The sequence below is a fragment of the Vipera ursinii genome (assembly GCF_947247035.1).
Source record: "Vipera ursinii genome assembly, chromosome: Z".
In the NCBI taxonomy this organism is placed as follows: Eukaryota; Metazoa; Chordata; class Lepidosauria; order Squamata; family Viperidae; genus Vipera; species Vipera ursinii.
Window position 1 is genome coordinate 28884211 of NC_139517.1, and position 13326 is coordinate 28897536.

The following is a 13326-nucleotide window of genomic DNA, read 5'->3' on the forward strand; positions in this document are numbered from 1 at the left end:
CAAAAATGCAAGACAAGATGAATTCAATTGAACTGTGACTTGGCAGTGAGCCTATAAAAGTGGAGAAAACTTAAATACTAAGTACTAGATAAATTAAATACTAAAATTGTTTGTCCTTTGTGAATGATACATTTCTTTTTTGAGTGAACACGCTGCTTTCCTAACGCACCCCACTAGAAAGAAAAAATTGCAGCTGGAGTAACAGAAATCCCATCTTTGAAAGTAAGTTCTGAATTTTGAAAACTCTAGCTTTGGGTGTTTCACAGTAAAATTCTGAAATCCCTTATGATCATGACAGCAACAGAAACCTTTACGTGGTATATCTTTGCAGGCTGGCAGTACCCATCCTATCTTTGATGAATTAAGGTATACCTGGCTACTTTTAAATGGGCAACCACTAGAAAACCTCTCAAGTCAAAAAAGTTCCTCCAAATAAGATAATGGCAAACAACTTCTACCTTGTTCTCAGGAGAACCTCATAGTCTAAGTGCGTCCCATGTGTTAGTAAAGTCACCCAGTTTGAAGATATCTTACATCTCCAGCATGCACTTGTACTATGGTATTAAACAATTTTAGTTGAAGCTTCAGTTCTTAAATATATGAAGAACCATACATACTACTGATAAACCTTACAATTGTTTTGAATTCTGGAATGCTTCAGGTCATAAAATGGAAAATCAGTGATAGCACAACCCAAGAGTGCATGTTTAATTGCATGCAGTATACATTATAAAACAGATAATTCATTTTCAGTATGTTTTAGCCAGATATCTGTTTAGGGAAAGTGCTAGTAGAATGAGCAGAGATACCATATGTTGAACCTCAAACTATAATAAAGTTTAATTGAGGTCAGTTTCCTCAAAGCATCTGGAGTTAGTGATAATTACTCTCAGGTACAAGCATCAGCCTAACAAACGCACTGTTGTCCTTCAGTTGACATGAACACTTATCCTGAAAGATTATGCTAGAATGATTGTATATAGTGCCACAAAACAGTTCCAATTTATTTTACCAAAAATATGTCTGCGTTAGGAAAGCTCAACAGTTGATAACCTAAAATGTCATAGTATGGGAGAATTAATCTCCGTTTCTAAATACAAATGGGACGGGGAGAAATAGATTTAGCCCAGCTTCTAAAATTCAATATAAAAAGCGCTAAGTACGCCGCGCGCAGCATTGCTTTAAACCTAAATCACTGCCTTACGCCCGTAGAAAATATAAAGCATATTTTTCCAGAACAAGGAAAGTCTCAGTTCTTCTTCTCTCTCTCTTCTAATTGCCTAAATCATCAAAACGCAACGAAGGTTGCCAAGACCTGAAAGCAGCCAGGTATACATTTAAGGAATGTCCGCTCGCTTCAGCAACTTTTCTCATCTTTCAACTGCAAGGCGCATGCGCTGACTTACGCAAGTGTCGTACTTTACGGCGAAGAACGGCAGGGCGAAAAAAGCCACCCTGTTGGGATCATTCAACCTAGCCGAGGAGCGAGTTGGTCTTGTGGACGTTGAGAGACTAACCCTGGTCTGAGGTATCGAGCGGAAGGGCTGGAGGACTAAGAGATACTGGGGGAGGGAGTTCTCTCTTGTAGGGCTAAATAGTAAGCTAAATAGTAATGCTGTTCCTCAATCAGGAAAGGCGTGGACACGGCCCGTCCTGGGAGAGGAAAAACAGCCCCAAATTGGCTGTACACGAGGGTTGCTTCTCACAGGTGCGTGCCTGGACCTGGAATTGGTCCCGAAGCTAGCTTTCCCCAGCTCGTTCCCTCCAGATAACCTGAACTGCACTTTTAGCAATCTCAGCCACCGTGAATGGCTGAAGGTGATTTAGTCTGGTTGGAACAGGCTCAGTTGGAGATCTGGCTAATCATTTGCACTGCTTTTGAGGTTCCTTTTGGGTATCTAGGCCAGCCCTGTGAACGCCTTTCACACATATATCTTGCTAAACTGAAATAATAAAAATGGAAACTGTTAGAAAAACTGGTTAGTATAGATGGGCAGGAAATTGTGTGTATATAAAGCTAAAAAGAAGTCTGTCAAATTTCCGCTCCTGTAGTACAATAGTAATCCCAATCTGCTCTACAAATGTGGGGGGGGGGGGGGTTTAGCCCTCAGTGATAATAAAGTTAGAAACACTGAGATGTCTGATCTGTCATGCACTCAGAAATTTTATGCTGCTTTCTTGGAATTTAACATTGGTAATTTTAGAGTGTGTTAAACTACACCTTCCATAAATCCATTAACTATATTGAGGTTAGGCAGGTTAGGCAGCTTAATCTTTCCAAGAGTTATAGACCTTTGTTAACATGGTTAGTGATAAAGAATTGTGGAAGTTGTATTTCAGCAACTAGAAAGTAATCAATACTATCATTAGATCTTTGATCACAGAAAGAATTATGGAAATTGCAATCAACATGCTGTGAAGGTTGAATTATTTAAATAATACATTATCTATTCAAGTCAAGCATACAGTAGTGTCAGGACTACTGGGAAACTACAACATGTTGCTTTTTTAATATAATCTGTTACTCATACTTGAAACAGTGGCCATTGGGTAAGTATAATGCTCTGCAATAGCTTACCTGCATGTGTAAGTTATTGCACCAGTAGAATGATATGATTCTTAGCTCAGATCCCAGTTCAAAATACACGTTGGTTACAAAGGTCAATGAGTTTCCTCTCCATTTTCTTATTATTTCTTATATCATTATGTTATATTGGTCAGTGGTTCAAGAAATAGGTTTTATAATTACAAGAAGAATGTTAAAACAAGGATTTGTGAATTACTTTTTCAGTGATAAAGCTAAGACATATGCAAAATTTTAAACAGATAATTTAATTCACCTAATTATTTTTATTTTTTTCAATTTCACATTTTTCCTTATTATAATGACAAATGGCCACATAATACAATCGGTGTTTGGATTGACTGGGTGAGGAGGAAAAAGGTTGATATCCAATTGTATACAGATAGTCCTTAGCTACAACTGGTTATTTAAAAACCATTCAAAGTTACAAAACACCCATTGGGGAAAATGGATTTGCTTAAAGATTATGGTATTCACTCAATAACTGTTGTAAAAAACAGTGGTAAATTCAAATCCAGTCCCATGGTACCTTGATTTATGACTGTAATTCGGGCTCAATTGCAGTTGTAAGTCAAGGATTACCTGTATCTCAATCCTAGCATACCCACACACAAAAAAAATCTGTCAGTCTGGAGCTGGAGCCTGGTTAGAAAGGACCAGTCTGAGGTTAACTCTAGCAAGACCAAGTGGCTTTGGGAATCAAATAGATCTGGAGATCCTTCCTTTTAAAGTTCTGAATGGAGTTGAACAGACATGGCTACGAGGACCTTTGCATCCATGTTGTGTGCCAAATGGCCTCATTATTTGATGAAGAGATCCTGTTCATAATTGTGCTTTAGTGACCTTGCATTTAGGTATTGCAATGCACATTATATGGGGCTTTATTTACTTGTTTGTTTGTTTCGATTTATATACTGCCCTTTTCCCCGAAGGACTCAGGGCGGTTTACAGGGCAAATTAAAACAGTGCAATGTACAAATTAAAATAAAATTAACTTTACTTGAAGACCACTCAGAGCTCCATCTAGTCCCGAATTCAGCAGTGTGGGTATGCTTGTTGCATGAACTGCACTGGTTGCCAGTGAGATTCCAATGCCATTAAAGATTTTTTGTGATCACTTGACAAATTCTTAATAGCACACAGTCTGGATATTTGCATGATCATTTGTATCCAATTATCTCTGCTGTTCCAACAAAACTCAAAGGGTTGGCATGTTCAAGGCCTCATCAATTAAACAGTATCATCTCATGGGATTAGGGGACATGTTTTCTTAGTTGCTAGGGATTCTCTGTTACCATGCCTTCTTTACTGTACAATATTCCCCTTGAAATTTGGATGGTCCAAGCCCTGATGGCCTGGAAGAAAGATCCTTTGAAGGCACTGGCCAGGATGTTATGCAAGCCAATAATGTTTTGAATGTAAATTGCATTCAGTGTGCTAATTTAATTATTTAATTTATATTTAATTTAAAAAATATCTGTTAATTGTCCACAGTTGCATGACAAGCAAGTAGCCATGCAAATTGAAATAAATTGTGTTTTTGAAGTTCAAGCAAAATAGGTTTGCATTATTTACATTCAATATGAGATAAGTAGTTTGGGTTTGGCATGGATATACTTGTTAATCTGTGTTTATTTACATAAGCCATGATTTTTTTAAAAATGCTGGTAGACATGTATAGTAAGCATCTCTACACCAGATATGAAGCATCTTCCTTGCCTCAGGGCACATCAAACTAATATTCAACAGTCAGATTCAGGGTAGGAATCCTTTTGTTGTTAAAGCATGAGATTTAAAAAGTGTGGAGTCACTGCTAATGTATTACCTGCAGCTCCATTATATTAGTTAATTCTGAACTACTTTCTGCCCACCCCCTATTCACATATTACCACAGTATTAAAATTTGGGTGCTGATGTCTGATAAATTCAATCCCAAACTTGAGAAACTAGGCCTGAGATGTCAATTTTAAAAAAAAACTGTTTCATTAAATGCATATAGTTGTCTGACTCTCTTTCATTTTAAATTGTTTAAATTGTTCATATCCTGAAGGCTTACATGTAAAAGAATTTTAATTCTCCTTCATTGCTCAAAAGATAACTCTGGTAATGTTTTATTACTACAACCAGCTGTTTAATGGAGGGGGAGTTTGTGTCCTTTCAAGGCAGATTAGAGGTGAATAAATAAACAAGCATCATTTAAACCCCAGATCAGACAGACAATTCTTTCAGTGATCCATAGGACTAACTAATCCTGCTTATTTTTTTCCATAAGGCAATTGTACAGAAAATAGGGAATTTGAGATGTGAACTATTTTATTTTATTTGTAGCATATCTGCTATTTCTGTATTAATAATACTAAAATAATAATAATAATAATAATAATAATAATAATAATAATAATAATAATAATAAAATAAAGTTGGAAGGGACCTTGGAGGTCATCTAGTCCAACCCCCTGCTCAGGCAGGAAACCTTATACCATTTCAGGCAAATGGCTGTCCAGTCTCTTCTTAAAAACCTCCAGTGTTGGAGCATTCACCACCTCTGGAGGCAGGTTGTTCCACTGGTTAATTGTTCTAACTGTCAGGAAGTTTCTCCTTAGTTCTAGGTTGCTTCTCTCCTTGACTAGTTTCCATCTGTTGCTTCTTGTCCTGCTTTCAGGTGCTTTGGAGAATAGCTTGATTCCCTCTTCTTTGTGGTAGCCCCTGAGATATTGGAACACTGCTATCATGTCACCCCTCACCCTTCTCTTCATTAAACTACACATACCCAATTCCAGCAACCGTTCCCTATATGTTTTAGCCTCCAGTCCCCCAATCATCTTTGTTGCTCTTCTCTGTACCCTTTCTAGAGTCTTGACATCTTTTTTACATCGTGATGACCAAAACTGGATGCAGTATTCCAGGTGTGGCCTTACCAAAGCATTGTAAAGTGGTATTAGTACTTCACTTGATCTTGATTCTATCCCTCTGTTAATGCAGCCTAGCACTGTGTTGGCTTTTTTGGCAGCTGCAGCACACTGCTGGCTCATATTGAAGTGATTGTCTACTAAGACAATCACCCCACTACACACTTCCTTCCATGTAGATGCGGTTCCATTGAGGACCACACGCTGAGTACGGCCTGTCAGCCAGCTATGAATCCATCTGGTGGTAATGCTATCTAACCCACATTTTTCTATCTTATCAAGTAGTAGGTTGTGATCTACTTTATCGAATGCCTTACTGAAGTCCAAGTAAATTATATCTACAGCATTCCTCTGGTCCACTAGTTTTGTCACTTGGTCAAAGAATGTAATAAGATTTGTCTGGCATGATCTGTTTTTGACAAACCCATGTTGACTTTTAGTGATGACTTTGTTTGCATCAAGGTGTTCGCTGATTTGTTGTTTGATTATCTTTTCCAGAATCTTCCCAGGTATTGAGGTCAGGCTGATAGGTCTGTAGTTTCCTGGATCTATTTTTTTCCCTTTTTTGAAGATGGGAACTACATCAGCTCTCTTCCAGTCCTCTGGTAGTTTCCCAGTGCTCCAGGATCTTTGAAAAATATAGTTCAGTGGTTCTGAGATCACGTCTGCCAGTTCCTTGAGAACCTTGGGGTGTAATCCATCTGGTCCTGGTGATTTGAACTCGTCTAGGCTGGACAGGTGCTCACTTACCATTTTCTTGCCTGTCTTAACTTGTGTTTCTATTCTGGTTTGGGTAGGTTGGACTGTTTTTTCCCTTTGTGTAAAGACAGATGCAAAAAACCAATTAAATAGTTCTGCTTTCTCCCTATTGCTTGTCACCTTCTTGCCACTTTCCCCCACTAATGGACCAATCATTTCCTTAACTTTTTTCTTGTTTTTTATATGTTGAAAGAAGCATTTTTTGTTATTTTTGACTTTGGTCGCAAGCCTTAGTTCATTTTGAGCCTTAGCTTTCCTCGCTTCATCTTTGCAGGCACGGGCTATTTGCTGATATTCTGACTTAGTTATGTGCCCCTCTTTCCACTTCTTATACTTGTCCTTTATATCTTTCAATTTATCAGAGAGTTCTTTATGCAGCCATGCTGGTTTCTTTTGAGCTGTTGTTTTTCTTCTTTGTTGGTATTGTGCTAGACTGGGCATTTATTATCTCACTTTTCAAAATTTCCCAAGCTTCTTGAGTTGTTTTCCCCTTTAGGATTCTCATCCATGGAAATCTTCCCATGGTCTCTCTAAGTTTATTGAAATTAGCTCTTTTAACGTCCAAGACTCTAGTTTGGCTGTGTTCTATTGCTTGTGCCTCCAGAATGTTGAATTCCAATATTGCATGATCACTTCCCCCCAAGGTTCCTGTGGCTTCGACACCATCTATAATTTCATCTCTGTTTGTGAGAATTAAATCCAATATGGCTAATCCCCTAGTACCCTTCTCTACTTTTTGGGAGAGAAAGTTGTCTGCTAGGTTTGTCAGGAATCTGTTTGATCTTCCACTTGGTGCAGAGTTTGTCTCCCAGTTGATATCAGGGTAATTAAAGTCCCCCATTACTATTGTGATGTGCTTCTTACATATCTTAGTTAGCTGACTAGCAAAAAGTTCATCTATTTCCTCTGCTTGGTTGGGCGGCCTATAGTATACACCTATGGCAATGTCATTTTTCCCCCTTTTATATTGACCCAAATGCTTTCAAGTTTACAGTTTTCGTCATTGTTGTGCTCTATTTCTGTAGAGATAAAGTTATTTCTTATATATAGAGCAACTCCTCCTCCTCTTTTGTTTAGTCTGTTTCTTTTAAATAGTTTAAATCCCTCTAGCTGTGTGTTCCATTTGTAGGTTTCGTCCCACCATGTTTCCGTAATGGCAACAATATCATATCTGCCCTCATTTACCTGAATTTCTAGTTCACCCTGCTTACTGTTCATACTCTGTGCATTGGTTTATAGACATTTGAGTCCTTTATGACTGACCCTGTGTTTACTTGCTGCATAACTTGTGTGGTGCCTGGCTTCCCCTATTTTCTTAGATTGCCGGGGACAGTGATGTTCTCTATCAATTGACTCACTATCCGCATTATTTAGTTTAAATGTTCCTCCAAAAAAGCTGTGATTTTATTGCCAAGTAACTCAGTCCCTTTCTTGGATGGATGCAGACCATCTCTTTTATACATTTTTTCATTGGACCAGCTACAGACATCATGACTAATATGAGTATTATGCAGTTTGATCTAGTAGTTAAGCTTCAGGTTAGAAACTCCTGACTATAAATTCTAGTCTCACTTTAGGCATGAAAGTCAGCTGGGTGACTTTGAGCCTGTGGGAAAGGATATGTCCACTGTCTTGAGTTATGTACAAAAATAATAAAGGCAGGATTTTAAAAAAATCTATATTAAAAAATCTAAATCTAAACAAATGTCTCAAAATATCGCCATTCAGCATGGGAAAGATGCCCAGAACTATAATTCAACATTTGGAAAGTCACATCTTGCCCTATTTATTACGGAAAGATTGTGGTCCTTTCATATAATGAAGTAAATTCAGGATGGCTACAATAAAGTATTTATTCTGTGAAGTGCACTATTATTGAGGTTTATTTCCACAATTTGTTACAATTCCTGTTAATCTTGTTTAATCTAAATTGCTTTAGAAAAAAAGATTTGCAGAAAAGATCTCCATGGAATAATGGCTTATTTTTTGGGAAAAAGTAGTAATCTGCAACATTTTCTTCTGGTTGCTAATAATAAATAACAAATTCATTGGAAATTCACTTTGCTATCAATCCAGCCCACATACCATGGTTTTTATGGAGAAAACAAATGGAAGAAGGAGTACTAGGTGCATGTGGAGAAAATTTTTGTTATTAATTTATTATTATTACATTGGGTATTACACATTTGAAAGTGCTGAGCAAGATGAGACCTAATTACTGATTGTGATACAGTACTCTTTTTCTAGTTTTCTAGTTCCATTTTTACAAGAAAATAAATATTTTGAACTTTAAAGTTTTGGGGCCTTTGCTATTTTTTATTTATTGAGCATTTTCTTCCCCAGCAACAATGAGAAGTTGGTGGTTTTTCATGGCTACTTTCTTTATCCTATGGGGTCTTTCTTTGGCCAAATTTGAGGAGTTCGATGACGACGACTTAGTAGAATATGATGATAATGATTTTGCTGAGTTTGAAGATGTGATTGAAGCCACAGAATCTCCCCACCGGATTGTTACAGCAGAAGAGGAGGAGGAGGAGGAAGCCACAGTAGAACTTGAAGGACAAGATGAAGGCCTTGATTTTGAGGATGGTGATGGACAGGTGATGTGAGATGACGGATTTATCTTTTTTGATGCAAAGGGATAATAAGTGTAAGACGGACTAATAGGAAATCCAATTATACTGTGTATTTTCTTTAGTTTGGGTATATCTGTGGACAGGTTTCTAATATAATTTATATTTTTAAAAAAACATGAGCCATTCTATAAAGCTTTACATGCTTAAGACTAAGTAAGACAGACAATGAAAACAAGATAGTATCAATGTTAATTGGCCAGTTTCATTGGCAAAATAAGTTTTTGGTTTCAAAAAAATCAGCAAGGAAGTTGGAGAGTGTCACAGAATGCTGGAGCTATAACAGGAGTGAATCTATAGTTTGTGTAGTCTCATCTGATATATACATAATTATTGTAATCAAAGAAATCAGTTCCACATGATACATACATAATTATTGTAATCTAAGGAATTCTGGAACATCAGATAGCTCCAAATATCTATAAATCAGGAGTGAGAGAAATACTTATAGACAGAAGCTGCGTGTACACACACACACACACACACACACACACAAACATATATACATACAGTCATGGCCGAAATTGTTGGCACCCCAGAAATTTTTCCAGAAAATCAAGTATTTCTCACAGAAAAGTATTGCAGGAACACATGTTTTGCTATACACAGGTTTATTCCCTTTGTGTGTATTGGAACACAACAAAAAAAGGGAGGAAAAAAAGCAAATTGGACATAATGTCAAACAAAACTCCAAAAATGGGCCGGACAAAATTATTAGCACCCTTAATTTAATATTACCAATATTACACCCTTTGGAAAAAATAACTGAAATCAGTCGCTTCCTATAACCATCAATAAGCTTCTTACACCTCTCACCCGGAATTTTGGACCACTCTTCTTTTGCAAACTGCTCCAGGTCTCTCTTATTGGAAGGGCGCCTTTTCCCAACAGCAATTTTAAGATCTCTCCACAGGTGTTCAATGGGATTCAGATCTGGACTCATTGCTGGCCACTTCAGAACTCTCCAGCGCTTTCTTGCCATCCATTTCTGGGTGCTTTTTGACGTATGTTTGGGGTCATTGTCCTGCTGGAAGACCCAAGATCTCGGACGCAAACCCAGCTTTCTGACACTGGGCTCTACAGTGCGACCCAAAATCCTTTGGTAATCCTCAGATTTCATGATGCCTTGCACACATTCAAGGCACCCAGAGGCAGCAAAACAACCCCAAAACATCATTGAACCTCCACCATATTTCACTGTAGGTACTGTGTTCTTTTCTTTGTAGGCCTCATTTCATTTTTGGTAAACAGTAGAATGATGTGCTTTACCAAAAAGCTCTATCTTGGTCTCATCTGTCCACAAGACGTTTTCCCAGAAGGATTTTGGCTTACTCAAGTACATTTTGGCAAACTAATCTTGCTTTTTTATGTCTCTGTGTCAGCAGTGGGGTCCTCCTGGGTCTCCTGCCATAGCGTTTCATTTCATTTAAATGTCGACGGATAGTTCGCGCTGACACTGATGCTCCCTGAGCCTGCAGGACAGCTTGCATTCCTTTGGAACTTGTTTGGGGCTGCTTATCCACCATCCGGACTATCCTGCGTTGCAACCTTTCATCAATTTCTCTCTTCCGTCCACGACCAGGGAGATTAGCTACAGTGCCATGGGTTGCAAACTTCTTGATAATGTTGCGCACTGTGGACAAAGGCTAATCTAGATCTCTGGAGATGGACTTGTAACCTTGAGATTGTTGATATTTGTCCACATTTTTGGTTCTCAAGTCCTCAGACAGTTCTCTCCTCTTTCTGTTGTCCATGCTTAGCGTGGCACACACAGACACACAATGCAAAGACTAAGTGAGCTTCTCTCCTTTTTATCTGCTTTCAGGTGTGATTTTTATATTGCCCACACCTGTTACTTGCCCCAGGTGAGTTTAAAGGAGCATCACATGCTTGAAACAATCTTGTTTACCCACAATTTTGAAAGGGCGCCAATAATTTTGTCCGGCCCATTTTTGGAGTTTTGTTTGACATTATGTCCAATTTGCTTTTTTTCCTCCCTTTTTTGTTTTGTTCCAATACACACAAAGGGAATAAACCTGTGTATAGCAAAACATGTGTTCCTGCAATACTTTTCTGTGAGAAATACTTGATTTTCTGGAAAAATTTCTGGGGTGCCAACAATTTCGGCCATGACTGTACATATACACACATACACACACACATATGTATATATACACATATACATATATACATACACATACATTATACACACACACACACACACACACACACATATATCTCTGCTGAATTCTAATGGTACAATCTTGAAGGTTGGAGACCATATGTAAGTTGTGGGTTGATATATCTTATATATAAATATAGTATAACCTATAATTAAAATCTGTTTGGATCTTGCCTGCAATTTGGAAAGTATTCCATATTGCTGTTATAATCCTTGCCATGCATGTCAAACTGCCGGCCCACAGGCCGGATGCATCGTCCTGAAACCGTGCCCACCCCATTGCCGGCAATGGGGAAAAAGTTGCGATATGTCTCACTATGTCACGAGACATCGCGAGTTTGACATTCCTGCCATAGACGTTTCCATGATTACAGAGCAATCCTATACATGATCAATTTATAAACTGCAGATTTGTATTTCCTTTTTTGTATTGCAGTTGAATTTACTAGGCCAGAGCTTCATGTACTGTATATCATATTCAAACAGCTGAGAGCAGGTGCTGAACTATGTACAACTTTCCAACATGTAATTTATGATCTTTCAATAGTCTGAAATTCAGAAACAAAATAGCTAATTTTGGCTATGCAGCTTTTCACTGTTGGGACCTTTTGTTTGTTTGGTTTCAAAAATGATGGAGGTAATGAATACAAGAAGCTTCAGGGAGCTGAGCTGATCCTATTTTCATTCTTAATACCCTCCAGCCCCATACCTGAAATAGCAGAGTTTCATCATTTTTTTGCCAAATTTTGGAGGCATGATTTAGTGGTAGGTAGTAATTGGAAGCACATAAGGATGGAAATGAGAGTGGTTTACCTTCCATTCCTCCATTACAATGTAAGCAAAGAGTCAAGAAACATTTGGCCAGGCCTCTTCTGATATGATCCCACAGAACTGAGTTTCAGCATTCAAATTTCTGAATAACTGCCCATGTTTAAGTAGGAAATTATAATTAGCATTCTAGTTTTCTTGCATGGGCATTCATATTGATGAGATTCATATTCTGCTGCATTTGTAGTCTACTTTTGTGCATAGCACTCTTTGATTAGTTTCACCCATGTGATTGAATCCCAAAAGTGCTTTTTCCAAAAGGTAACTGGACTTTCTTGGATTTTTTTTCTTTAAAAACATTTTGCTTATCCAAGAAGCTTCTTCAGTTCTAACTGACTGGAGGGGAATAGAAGGATTTATATTCTTTGCAGTCACCTGGTCACTAGCACTCTAATCGTTAGTGGTAGCTCTTTGAGAGTCATTGAAGCCTCTTGGGAATTTATCTGTATCCTAAGATTCATGTGAATCAGAGTGTAAATGCGTATGGAAGCTTCTTGGGACTGCTGAAAGGACTGCATTGTAAAAAGGAGATAGGTGGTGTGGTATCTCTCCCCCTCTGTTGAGGTGGGGGGAGCTGTTCAGTTTTAACATACATAACCTTTTTGATCCCTCTTTCAAACAAGTGGTTCCCTCTATCCACAATGTGAACACGTCAATATTGTGGACAGAAACATTAGGTTCATACAGGAAGATATTAAAGAAAATAGTATGGCCTTCTTAGACTGTGCAGTATATATAAAGGAAGACAAAAGCCTCAATTCTGAAGTATACACAAAACCTACACACAGTGATCAATATTTACATTTTCATTCTTACCATCCACTAGAGTAATCAGGAGGTTAAACCACTGGATTGAAGGTTTGCCTACCATCAAAGAGAGAAAAGAGAAGGAACAAAACACATCAAGGAAACCCTTAGGACTTGTGGAGCTCCTTCATAACAAAGAAGAGAACAACAAATGGAGCAATGTTGTCATTCCATATGTTGCAGGAATATCTGAAAAACTCAGGAGGATTTTCAACCAATACAAGATATGTGTACACTTTAAACCCAGGAATATATTAAGGGAGAAGCATGTCCAGTCCAAGGGCAAAACACCCAGACACAAACTGAGCAATGCGGTATATGCAGTGCATTGCAGCAAGATATGTGCAGACCTATACACTGAAGAAACAAAACAACTATTTGATAAATGCATGGCACAACACAGGAGAACAAATTCATCAGGACAAGCTGCAGCAGTCTATCTGCATTTGAAAGGGCCACTCTTGAACACAGCAAAGTTTATATTCTATACAGAAAGGACCATTGGTTTGAAAGAGGGATCAGGCACCATCTAGGTAAAGTTAAACAGCCTTTTCTCAACAGAGGGGGAGGGTACAACACAACTATCTCCTGTTTACAGTTCAATCCTTTCAGCAGTCCCAAGAA

At 38.1% G+C, this 13326-nt stretch overlaps 1 protein-coding gene across 2 annotated transcripts in view; it reads left to right on the forward strand.

Moving 5' to 3' along the window:
• Positions 1 to 1427: 1427 nt before the first annotated feature.
• The window catches only part of CCDC47 (coiled-coil domain containing 47), a 38167-nt gene continuing 26268 nt past the window's right edge, over positions 1428 to 13326 (forward strand). Inside the window, exons 1-2 of one of the 2 annotated variants that reach the window (XM_083378179.1) lie at positions 1428 to 1528; positions 8596 to 8852. In XM_083378179.1, the coding sequence (XP_083234305.1) occupies positions 8601 to 8852 (252 nt within the window). In that variant the 5' untranslated portion in view covers positions 1428 to 1528; positions 8596 to 8600. Of the gene's footprint in view, positions 1529 to 1582; positions 1709 to 8595; positions 8853 to 13326 lie in introns of those variants that run through there. The other variant, XM_083378180.1, reaches the window with a different exon arrangement.